This window comes from Physeter macrocephalus, chromosome 9 (assembly GCF_002837175.3).
Source record: "Physeter macrocephalus isolate SW-GA chromosome 9, ASM283717v5, whole genome shotgun sequence".
NCBI lineage: Eukaryota > Metazoa > Chordata > Mammalia > Artiodactyla > Physeteridae > Physeter > Physeter macrocephalus.
Window position 1 is genome coordinate 96517925 of NC_041222.1, and position 12715 is coordinate 96530639.

At 36.6% G+C, this 12715-nt stretch overlaps 1 protein-coding gene across 8 annotated transcripts in view; it reads left to right on the top strand.

The window, feature by feature from the left end:
• PPP2R2A (protein phosphatase 2 regulatory subunit Balpha) overlaps positions 1–12715 on the top strand; it is an 87041-nt gene that overhangs the window by 44629 nt on the left and 29697 nt on the right. For 4 of the 8 annotated variants that reach the window (XM_028494202.2, XM_007127696.3, XM_055087335.1 and 1 more), the window contains one exon: positions 9890–9987. In XM_028494202.2, coding sequence (XP_028350003.1) covers positions 9890–9987 — 98 coding nt within the window. Of the gene's footprint in view, positions 1–9151; positions 9327–9889; positions 9988–12715 lie in introns of all 8 variants that reach the window. The other 4 variants (XM_055087334.1, XM_055087333.1, XM_055087336.1 and 1 more) reach the window with 3 other exon arrangements.

A 12715-nucleotide genomic window follows, 5' to 3' on the forward strand; every position in this document is an offset into this window, starting at 1 on the left:
CTCTCCCGTTGCGGAGCCCAGGCTCCGGACGCGCAGGCTCAGCGGCCATGGCTCACGGGCCCAGCCGCTCCGCGGCATGTGGGATCTTCCCGGGCCGGGGCACGAACCCGTGTCCCCTGCATCAGCAGGCGGACTCTCAAACACTGCGCCACCAGGGAAGCCCGCCCTTAGAGTTTTAAGGTAACTAAGTGGTTGATTAGCACCAGTGGTTATTAATCTTTAGTTAATTTTATTGTGATTGAGAATGTGGTCTTTATAAGTAGAATTTTTTAAGGGGCTCCGTCGCTGCACCTGAGTTTTTTAAATTGCAAAACTCTTTGGAAGAAATACGTATTTTCATATTGGTATAAAGTTGTGTGTGTGTATCAGTTATATTTTTCAAGTGTCTGTCCTTTCTTTCTCCTTTCCCTGTCTCCCTCCCTATTTTTAATCTGTCAGGTGTGGAAAAGGATTTGTCCAGCTTCTATAATTATTGTCAACTCTTCTATTCCTAATAACTCTGAAGTATATGAAGTATAAAGTAAAAATCTTTGAATATAAAGATTTATGACCATTACATCTTCACCATACCTTTTATCAAATATATACATATTAATAAACTCTAGTCCTATTGAATTCTTTTTTTACCTAATTTTACCAATGATTAAAGGCATTGTTGTATTGGCACTTACTAGGCATGGGCTGAGTATGCTAGCTATTCTGCAGTTTGCAGGACAGTCTTGAACAGGAGGAAGTTGTCCCATGGTCTGCATGATTTAGAATATTCTGCCAAATGTTCATGGTGCTGAAAAAGACTTTATTTTCTAAGCCTAAAACCCAACAACTCTGTTTGGTACTTTTAGTATGTGTTTAATGTGTATACTAAAGTTTACTTTGTAAATCAGGGGAAGATTATGCTTTGAAATGTTGGAATTCTTCATGATTTTGCAGTCATATCACTAACAAAAAACTAATGAAGTTTATTGAGTTGCCACTACTGTATACCTTTGTAAGTCTCCATTTATCCCTTGGTTTGATTATTCTACATATACTGTCATCATGCTTGAGCACTTACATACTGGTCATTTTTCCAAATATTCCCCACCTTTTTTCCTGGGACTGCAGTGATACATATGTTAGAACACTTGATATTATCCTACAATTCAAGTCTTTGTTCTTTTTCTCCCCCCACTTTGCATCATTTTGTTTTGTTTCTGTTACTAGGCCTTCAAGTTCTTGACCTTTTCTACTGCAGCATCTAATCTGTTCATCGCATCTGGTGTATCTTTCATTTCAAATTGTGTACTTTTCATTTTCAGATGTTCCTTATTTGTCTTGAGCATATGGAGCATATTTACAACAGCTGTTTTAAGGCCCTTGTCTTCTAAAAATGATTCTTCCATCATTTTTGTCATTTCTGGTTCTGTTTCTATTGGTTTGTTTTTCTTCTGGTTATGGGTCATATTTTCCTGCTTCCTTACATTCCTGCTGATTTTAGATGCCAGACGTGAATTTATGTTGTTGTCGGATTCTGTCCTTGCACGTAGTTAAGTTACTTGAGATCAGTTTTTCAATGTTTGCTTTTAAGCTTTGTCAGGACAAATTAAATATGGTGCTGGTTTAGTCTCACCACTAAGGTGATACCCTTCTGAGGACGCTACCTGATGCCTTATTAATTATGAGGTTTCTTAACTCTGACTGAGTGGGAGACCTCTTTATTCTGAGCCCTTGTAAACTTACTGATGGTTCTTTTCTAGGCCTTGTGGAGCGGCACACCACATGTCTTCAAGATCAGTATTAAACCAAAGATTTTAAGTGATCTCTGTAGATCCCTTGAACTTTCTCTTTGTACTCTATCCACAAAATCTAGCTGCTTTGGCTTTCCCTAACCGCCAGTTTCTGACTCCACAACTTGGTGAGGTTGCTGGCCTGTGTTTGGATTCTTCCTGACTCACCGCACTCTCCAGGCGGTAAGTTAGGGCAAATACAGGGCTCACTTACTCTTCTCTAAGGGTTCACAGTCCTAAACTCCATGTTGTCCCTGTCTGAAAACAGTTTCATATATTTCGTTCTGTTTTCTAGTCATTCATAGCTAGAGGCTGAATCCAGATTGTCTTACTCCCCCATGGCCAGAAGCGGAAGACCAATTACAGACTTTTAATTTTGACTTTTGTCTTTCACTTCAGCCTTTTGAAAGAGGAAGTGCTAAGTGACTTAACTTTTTTTTTTTTTTTTTTTTTTTTGCGGTACGCGGGCCTCCCACTGCTGTGGCCTCTCCCGTTGCGGAGCACAGGCTCCGGACGCGCAGGCTCAGCGGCCGTGGCTCACGGGCCCAGCCGCTCCGCGGCATGTGGGATCTTCCCAGACCGGGGCATGAACCCGTGTCCCCTGCATCGGCAGGCGGATTCTCAACCACTGCGCCACCAGGGAAGCCCTTCACATTTTTATTGGTACTTTTTTGGGACACCTTCGTTTATGCAGTTAGTTGGAGTGTTCTTTGTTAACCTTTGTTTTTACTGAAATGTAACAAAAAGGAAAGGAGACTGATTACCTAGTAGAGTTTTGTGGGAAATTAAATATTATTTGCAAAAAGGCAAGATTCAGCATAGCCAACTTGCTAATAAGCTCATTTTCTTCCAGGCGTGAAAGTTTCATTTGATACCTAGAAGGTCACGCTGGCAGCTGATCTTGCAGCAAGTCTTCGCAGACACTTGCTTTTTTCGCCAGAGAGGTCCCTTTTGAGATAATATTAAAATGTAGAATTTTAAGAAACAGTGGTTATTCATAGAATTTTTGTGAACCTCTTGTCATGAGATTTATGCTATCTTGTGATGCATAGATAGGCCTGAATTTTTTAGAATTATTTGCTGCAGCAATGTTTATAGTATTTTATGAATTTTAACCTTTTAAATTTTCTTCTGTGTTACTTAGCTTTAAAGACTAGTCATATTGAGGGGTACTTAGCACAGTACCCAGCACTGTGTAAGTATGAGCTGCTCTTATGCGGGGCTCTTAATACTGATGTCTCAGTGATAGCACAGTAAGTGCTCAGTAATGTTTTTGTGAGCAAGTGAATTTGCGACACGGGTTAAAGTATATGCATTGTTTTCTGGGTGGAATAAGAATAAATAACAGGTTGGACCAGATTAAGTTAAATTTAGGATTAAGTAAAAATGTTTGTGATCTGACATAATTTTATTGAAAAAATACTGCACATTCTTGTTTCATTAAAAAGTGTATCTATATTTAACAATAAAAATTCTCTTAGGTCAGTAAAACAAATTTTTTAAAAATAAAGACTAATCATATTGAGAAAAATAACAGAATCAGGTTTGTTAGCATTCAGTGGATGCTATGTTAACTGTTTCAAGTGAAACTTTTGGGAATCTATAATCCAGATGGGTAAAAATATGTAAGCAGCTTATTCTATCTAGTTGATTCTTCCCCCTTTATTTTTAAAATGAAGGGAGCATCTTTATATATTTATTCAGTCTTTATGTCTTAGAATTCATTTTATAATTGTTTATTTTGCCTTACAGTATTCCTTCTTTGGTTCTCTTAAACATTTACTAAATCTTTTCTTGGTTAACTGTTTATCTGTTGTGATTACATTCTGCTTATAAGCCTCTTTAGAGGGTGGAATTTAGACTGTGGATCACCCAGCCCCTTGAATATAGCAGGTGCTGAAAAAAATGCTCAGTTTTATGGTAGGGCTACAAGTAACTGTAATGTGGTCATTATTAAATAGTATAAAGGTGATGTAGTTTGACTCTAAATGTTTTATTGAACACAGACATTTTGGCAATGAAAAAGAAGCAGTAAACTGAACACATATATTATTTCTTTATTCATCATCCAGTGATTTATAGGATTCTGTGCTGCCACCTTATCCATATGATTGTTCACAGCTGCTAAATTTGAATCTTGGCTCTGACACTTGACAGGGGTGTGATAGGCAAGTTACTTAATCTCTGCATGCTTTCGTACACTCCTATTAATTGAAAATGATGTCTATATCATAGTGGTATTATAAGGATTAAATGAGGATATATGTAAATGCTCACTTAGTATAGTGCTTGGCACATTATAGTTGTACCTGTCTGTAGACAGTGTGTGCTTTGACATTAGTTTGTTGTGTCTCTGTACCCACATAAGTCATATTTGTTCATTTAATGTTGATATCCAATTATATTAATATTCTAGAGCAGGGGTTGAGGAGCATTTTTTGTAAAGGACCAGATAGTAAATATTTTCAGTCTGTCTCAACTGTTCAACCCTGCTGTTGTCAAGTGAAAGCAGCCAAAGACAGTATATAAACAAATGGTCATGGCTGGGTTCCAATAAAACATTATTTACAAAAACAGCTGGTGGGCCATAATTTTCCAGCCTGTGTGCTAGAGGTTACTTTTCTATTTCCTCATTATCAGATGTTTGAAATACATTCAGCTTATTTCATAACAGGCACATCTCAGATATTGAGGGTTTGGCTCCAGATGACTGCAGTAAATAGAGTCACATGAATTTTTTTGGTTTCCCAACACATATAAAAGTTGTTTGCACTACACCGTAGTCTGTTAAGTGTGTGATAGCATTTATGTCTAAAAAACAATGTTCATACCTTAATTGAAAAAACACTTTATTTTTTAAAAAATGCTATCGTAATCTTTTTGCAATGGTAATATCAACGATCACAGATCACTGTTAAAAATAATATAATAATAATAATAATAATGAAAAAGTTTGGCATATTGAGAGAATAACCAGAATGTGACACAGAAATGAAGTGAGCAAATGCTGTTGGAAAAACAGTGCTGATAGACTTAGTCCTCGCAGGGCCCCCACAAACCTCCAATTTGTAAAAAAACGCAGTACCTGCGAAGAATGGTAAAGGGAAGTGCAATAAAATGAAGTATGCCTGTATGTAAATAATTCATCTATAACCGTGTTGGTACTAATTTTAATTGGTTTCTTTCAAATTATTTATTTGGACTATAGTCCTGAAATGGAATTATAAAATCAATGAGTAACCCCATAAAGTGTCTTACAGTGCAGGAGTTGAAGTATTTAGAGAATGTCAGAGCTAATAATAATTTGATCACTTAATATTTAGTCATTGTTAATTACTACCATTTATAGATACTATCTATTAATTTTCTCTCATCTGATTTTTATGCTGAGCGTGTTATACTTTTGAACCTTCGGTTGTCTGATTGATTGTGTCCTCTTCTGTTTATTAGAGTACATAAGAAATAGAGAAGGTAGGTAACAAGGGGACAACCGGTTTGGTGTGCCTGGTGAAGTGCAAACAGACCAGTAACACCGCTGTTGTCATTCCCACCCCCACCCATTACCGTTCCACCCCCACCCATTACCGTTCCACCCCCACCAGAAAGTGATTATTTCACCTTCTTAGGATGAAACCTGGGCGCTGACAGTCTAGAACGAAGAGGTTGGAAGAAATTAGAGTTCCATTTTGTATAACACATTATAAATTCCTTGGTTTTTATTAATAGTGTATAGAATTTCATAACAAAGGTCAAAAACATTGTGTTAAGTTTTCTTGCCAAAAATCGGATTGTGCCTTTTAAATCTTGCTTTAGCGTGTGCCTGAAATGGCTGTGTGTTGACTTAAGGCACAGTAGGACCGTTGACTGATGTTCTGATAGAGTCCATCCTTTTTATTAACTGTATTAGAATGTTCTTTAGATGGTTAACACAGGTGTTTTTTTCCATTGTGAAATAACATTTTTATTGGTCATAGGAAAGATTCTTATTTTTCTCTTTAGAAGAGGACGTTTTTTGTTCTTTGAAGTTTTTTGTTGGTTTATGAGAACAGACCTAGTTGATGTGTTATACCGGACCCTGCCTTGAGTTCAGTAATATGACTCTTAACAATGAGGTTAATGTCTTTGCCTTTTTAAAGTATCTGATAGTGACTTTAATCTCAAGAGTAAAGTGTTCTCAAGTTTTTGAGGCTTTCATTAACAGTTTGTTTTAAAAATAGTATCCAGGAATCTAAATTTTCATGAAATGCATTTATATTTTCAGCCTGCGCCTTGAGGTAACAATCTGGGTGTGTGTGTGCATGGTAGTTTTATTTTACCTATACATAGTGCACTGTTTAATGGTTCAAAATTCCCCTAGTCCCAGCATTCTTGGCCTTGTAGCAGAAGTCGGTGTCCACGCTGTAATGTTTTAGACCCAGGCTGTCCGGTATGACAGCCCCTAGACACACGGCTAAAGTTAAAAATTCAGCAGCCACATGTGGCTCGGGATTACTGTACTGAACAGCGCAGCTACGGGACACCTCCATGGTAATGAGAGAGTATTGTTGTAGACTTCCTGCAGTCACCTACTCTGTAATATTTTTCAGTGGCATAGGAATCAGAACATTAGAAGAGTATTTTCTAGGAGCAGAGTTACTGTTACTTTCAAAAACATAGATAGCAGTATTTGACCAACCTCATTTGGGTATCAGTGCACATGATGTGTGAGCACTATTTTTAGAGCCATGCTTCCTCATCTTTTACACATCCTGGCACACTTGAAAACAAATATTTGTATGGCACACTGAGGTAAAGAGCTTTCTCAAAACTGGAGGTTACAGGTTTGGATGCTTGCAGAACTCGATCTTATTCTCCCTTTTATTCATCATTTTTATATGTCATATTCCCAGTGAGACCTTGTGAGATCTAGGCATTTTACAACTCAGAAAAACTTTAAAAGCAGTCATACACTTGGAGATTTAATAGGTGCTTGTGTATATGGTGGCTCTCTTACACATGTACGGATGGCCAGGCATCCAGAAATCATGGTGTTTCTTTTCTCCCCGTTCTTTTATTGTGGGGAAGGAGGAGGGAACACCATGGCATGGTACCTATTTAACTTCATCATACAAGCCAGGAAAGTAATTTACTTATCTGAAATATGGCTATATTAAATATATGCAGTATAAAAATCACAGCAAGGAGGCCATGAGTCTGCCTGCCCACCCCTCCCCCAAATAAAATTCCTCTACACTAATCACTAAGCATCAGTGGCTTGGTTAACTATTTCTAAAATTTTCTGTTTGTTCATTGGCTTTTGGCAAGATAGTCACAAACAGTAGTGTCTTAAAAATATCTAAAATGAGAAAATTGTATGCCTTTCGCTCAATATTTCTTTCCCTCGAGGATTTAAAGTGGGTTGACTTTTATGGTGTAGATCTTTGTTTCTTTTCGTTTCCTGACGTTCAGCCTCTCGCTGTGTAGGCCGTCTGTTTCTAGGGTTCCTCAGCCTGTCTCAAGTGTACCTCTTAGAGTTTTGTACCCTTGCTGCAAAGCTGGTTTGGTACTAAACACGTATCATTTCACTTTACTCTGCAGCTCTTGTTGTAAAATAACCATTCTTAGGATAAGAAGTGACACGTTGTAAGAGCAGATGTCTTACTATTCCTGTTGCGTCCTGCACTAAATTATTGGTCTTTTCCTCTTCTCCTTCCTTCCCTCCACACCCCGTGCATGTGCTCCCCCCATGCACGTGCACACACGTCTCCTTCCCTTCCCCATCCGATGTTCAGTGACCTCATTATAACCAGCTATGTGAGTCAGTAATGTCTTCAGTACTTGGGGGTATTGTGCCTGCTGTTTTATTCCTTGATTCTTGTTCTGTCTCTAAGAATAATACAGGTGTGGGATCCCTCCCGCCGCCACCCCCATCCCAGATTTCCTCAATCCTCTTATCATAATGATCTCCTTACTGACTTAATCACCTCTAGATTTCCCCCTGTCCAGTTCACCTAAGGAAGATCAACATTTCTCCCCATTAGAAATGGAGCCCATCCTGCAGCATTCTGTCCTCCCTGCTTTTTACTACTGCCCAACAGAGAAGCCAGCCAGGCTGGTCATACCATGATCACTGACATATGCCCTGTTAAGTCTTATCTATAATAGTTCATCTACCTAACAAGGAATTAATTTAGGTGGCTGCAACAATTTGGACCTGGGGAAAGAGGAAATAATTTAAATACTGAGCCTACTCTTCCTGTTATTCCATTGAGTGAAAAGGAGAATGAATCTGGAGTTGGTATCAGGTGTGAGCATTTCACCAAGCCAAGAGCATACACTAGAGTCGAGAGATAAGGAGTTTTTGGTGAAGCATGACTTTATATTCAAATTAACTAGTTCATTTGATGAGTTAGCCAAAGAAATCACAAACTATCAATGCTGTTGGGAAAATTGGCTGAGTTGGACTTAAAAGAACAAGAGAGAGTTTGCATCTCCAAAGTGGTGCCTGTCTGAGGGATTTGAATTTAAAGATAATTTTTACTATGTATGGCTTTTACCTTATTCCCTGATTTTAGAATCTAACCTTCAAATAAGATGTAACTATTTGTTCTGATATTGTTAGCTCCTACTTACTTTCTCTCTGTAACTATACTATAATGTGCTTTAAGTGCAGGGACTATGTATGTTTTTAATCCTTTATTGTATTTCCTACAGAAGTGAATACAGTACAGAGCACCTGATAGAATGGCTTTTAAGTATTGATGTTGGGCTTTACAGAATAGTACAGTATATTCAGTTTTACACCGTGGTGTTACATATGAATGTAGTGTAAACACTAGATTTATCCTTTCCTCCTGATACCACCGGCCACGGTGAGTTGTCTGAGCTAAAGGTTTTAACCTGGAGGTGGGATGCTGTCCAAACCTTTTGAAATTATATGCAAATTTTTGTGTGTACTTAAATATGTACAGTTTCTTGGGAGAGCATGTGAACTTTCAGTAGGTTCTCAGAGAGTTCCAAAAAGGTAAGGTACCTTGGACCTAGACAATGGAGGAAGCAAAGAAAGCTTTCTAAAATCAAGCTGAACTTGGAAAAATCACTAAAATGAAAATGGTAAAATGCTGTGCTGGACAGGTTATTGATATGATACAATACATTGGTCAGTAAGTTTTAAAATTTAAAGTATACAGTGTTCTTTACTATATAAAGTCACATTTTAAAATTCTTACAGGTAGCTAATGTAGGCAAGAAAATGACCCTTCGGTAGTAAAAGTTTGATTGTTTATGTAACATGCGTATGATGGGGTCTTTCCTAATTTGGCATAATGCTTGTGAAAATGGTGAATTGTATAGTGTAATTGCTTTATCTTAATGCCCAATTCTGTAACTTAGATTTTTTTCTTTAGGAAAATGGCTCTGGTGTCAAAAAGCAAGGAAAAAACCCTGATAATTTTATTTGAACTTGACTGAAGTTAGCACCGACTTTGGGTGTAACATGACTGATTCTAGTAGCCCCTGCTGTGTTTGGGAGCCACAAGAAGAGCTGTGCATATTGAAGGTGCATAGCACAAAGCATTGCTGGTATAAGTGTGTTCTATTTGCAAACATTTGTTTAAGAAGCCATAATTTGAATTTATATATTTATGATTGTTAAATTTCCACCTGCAATTATTTTTACATTTTAAAAATTTCCCCATTTTATTTATATCTGTCTTAATTTTATAGACCATCTTTGGGTTTGCATAAAGAAGCTTATCAAAAGTATATCAGAAAGAAAATTAGCACAATAATTATTGATATTAATGTTCAATGGTGCTGTCATAGAATGTTTCACAAATTGTTGATTTCTTTACATTCATGAATTTAGTGAAATATTAATTAATAAAGCACTAGTGTGTATTATTTGTTGTGTTCCTGTTTGTTAAAATAGTGTCACGGGTTTACTCTGGGGAGTTTTTTTTCTTCTGGGTGAACCAAAATATTCATGAAAGAACTTTAGATTTACTTTATTTCTGATGGCAGGTTGATATATAGACTTGGAATATATTAGGAAAAACATGCTAGGTTCTCATTAAGAAACTCTGTAGTGAGTTGGGAAAGAAGAACTAATGTCTTTTTTTTTCATTTTTGTTTCAATTATACAGCAGATATAATTTCTACAGTAGAATTTAATCATTCTGGAGAATTACTAGCAACCGGAGATAAAGGTGGTAGAGTCGTCATCTTTCAACAGGAGCAGGAGGTAAGTATTTAAAGTTTAATATCTAAATTTCAGTTTGCTCTTGGGACTGGAGCTTATGCTGGAGAATCTCATCAGAGGATGCTGGCAGATTGTTAAAGAAGTGTGTTTATCGAGCAGAGTATCCAATGTATAGATGGCTCTTGTTCTCTTAGCTCTGTGTGTGTGTATGTGTGTGTGTTGTTTTGATTTAATTGTGAGAAGATTTGGTTAGAGAAAGGGGTGGGAAGTGTGGAATAAAAGATTTTAACTGGTTTTAAAGCCTTGGCCCTCTTTTTTCCTCTTAAAATTCCATAAAGCAAAATTGCTTTGACCTCTTTTCAACGCATAGTTTGCTTTGTGTAATTGGGGGTGGGAGCATAGTTTAAAGAAAAAGCTGCTCAATTATTTTGACATCAGTTTATACTAATACTATTACTGTGATTTAAGTATAAAGGTTTTAAATGACAGTTGCATGTATACGCATGTAACGTAATTTATAAGCTCAGTACCGCTCTTAAAGTGGAGTTGATTTGAAAATTGTTTCCCTTTCTCTTTGAAGAAAGGAATTTCTCATTGCAGAATCTGTGATTAAAGTAGGGTTTGGTTTTGTTTTGGGTACAACTTAGGCACACTTCTAAATCTGATTGACAAGATTTCTCACTAAAGTTTTATGCTGAACAAAATTTGTCACAATGGATTTTCCCTTAGTCTCTTCCCTCCATTTGTAGATCAACGTTAAACCTTTATCATTTGTTTCCAAACATTCTGCCCCTGTCTATCTATAAGATATTCAAGAAGAGTTAAAAGTAATGTGGATAAAATGCAGGGTTTTACAAATAGATGTCTAAATCATAACACAGAGTTAGCTTTTAAAGGATTGTGAAATTCCTTAAATAAGCAAGAATCTAGTAATAATACTACTACTTTGCACTTCTATAGCGCCTTTGACCTGAGGATCTCAAAGTGCTTTACAAACACTAATGAATTAATCCTCACAACACCCAGTGAGGTAGGTAATTTAATTTTAAAAGAAATGATTAATAGTGTCTGATTCGAAGATGCACAAACACTAAATATGTCTCCTTTTATTCATTATTTTTTTGGTTGGAAGAAAATATGAAAATAAGACTCAAGCTTTTCTTGACAGAGAATGATCATGTGGGAAGGGGGGCAAAATCAGTTTTCTGTTCCTGTTTTCAAGCGGCTAAAAACGTGACCATAAGAATTTTGAAATACTTAAGAGTCGAAATGGAACCTTACAGGTCATTACCGTTTCCCTTTATTTACAAATGAGAAAGCCAGGCTATTAAGAGATCACTTGATTTCTTCGTGGCAGAGCTAACAACCAGAACCCAGAACTTCCAACATGTTATCTCTCAGTGCCCTCTAATGTCTTTCATGTTAGGTAACCAAAATGTGAGTGTTAATTTTGTTATTCACAATTTAGAGCTGGCTTTCCCATAGGCATTTTCTGCCCTTCCGTGTATTTTTTTTTTTAACTGAAAATTAATGGCAGTCTACACTTTTGTTTTAAAGAAGGGTGTCTGGAGAAAAGCATTTAAAATTAAGTTTGCTTCCTAAGCACTTCCATCTTGAATGGCTTTTACATTGAGGGTTTCTGAGAGAGCCTACATTTCAAATGGGGGCTTTGTGTTATTTAAAAGTGTAAGTTGTCTGTCATTCTTAACAGCATTTAAGAGTTAAAGACAAAAATTAATTATCTAGAAACTCAGATTAGTAGCGTGTCTTTTGAAAATTACTTAATGTAAATATCAGTGTATTTTTTAAGGGATAGATTAAATAACAAAGATGGTAATTATTGGCTTTCCCTTTTGAAACTTGATCTTGTTAATATTAATTTGATGCATTTTACCTAATATATTTTCCACATTTTTAAGCCCTGTCTTATACTGGAGCTTCTAATATAATGCTGTCTTCAGGACATTCAGTGTATGTCGTTGATTATAAATGTATGTACCTTACATTTATATCAATACCTACCATATTTAGGTTAGATTTTATGAGTTCATAGCTATATGTCTGTAAAATAGTGTTACAGTTTAAAAACTGGAAGAGAACTTAGAGATAGTCTTTTCCTAATGTTTAGGTAAATCCTAGCAAAAGTTTACATAACAAAGTTATATTGCTTAGTTTAATAGCAAAGCTCTGGGATTAGAACTTGGATCTCTAAATTTTAATCCAGCTTTTTCTAACAACCACAGCTATTATACATACATTCCAAGGTACACTGGCGCTTAACAAGTGAGCATTTCTTAGACCCTGATGATGATGCTAGCTCTCTTTGGAAAAACACAATGATGTTTGAACTATCGTGTCTACAGTGTCAGGGTTCCTTGCTAAAATTCACTTGACTGGAGATTTACATATTTCCACTCACTTTTTTTATTGCCCTTAATTAAGAAGAAAAGATCATACTGTAGCAGCAGTGAACCTTGCACATCAAACTTTGACATCTTTAACCCACCTTACTGTCTCACTTTTACCCTTCAGGTGTGGCAGGTCCCCTTCCTGTCATCCTGTAGGGCACACTTTGCTGCCTGTCCATCTGTTTCCCAGGCAGAGAAACTGGGTGGTCAATAAACAGGGTCTTCATTCAGTTCGAGTATATTTCAGCCTGGTGTTCCTGTAACATTTTCTGCTGTTATTTAATAGTATTTTTATAACTAACACGTTTGAATAGTTTTCTTTTTTTTTTAACATCTTTATTGGAGTATAATTGCTTTACAAT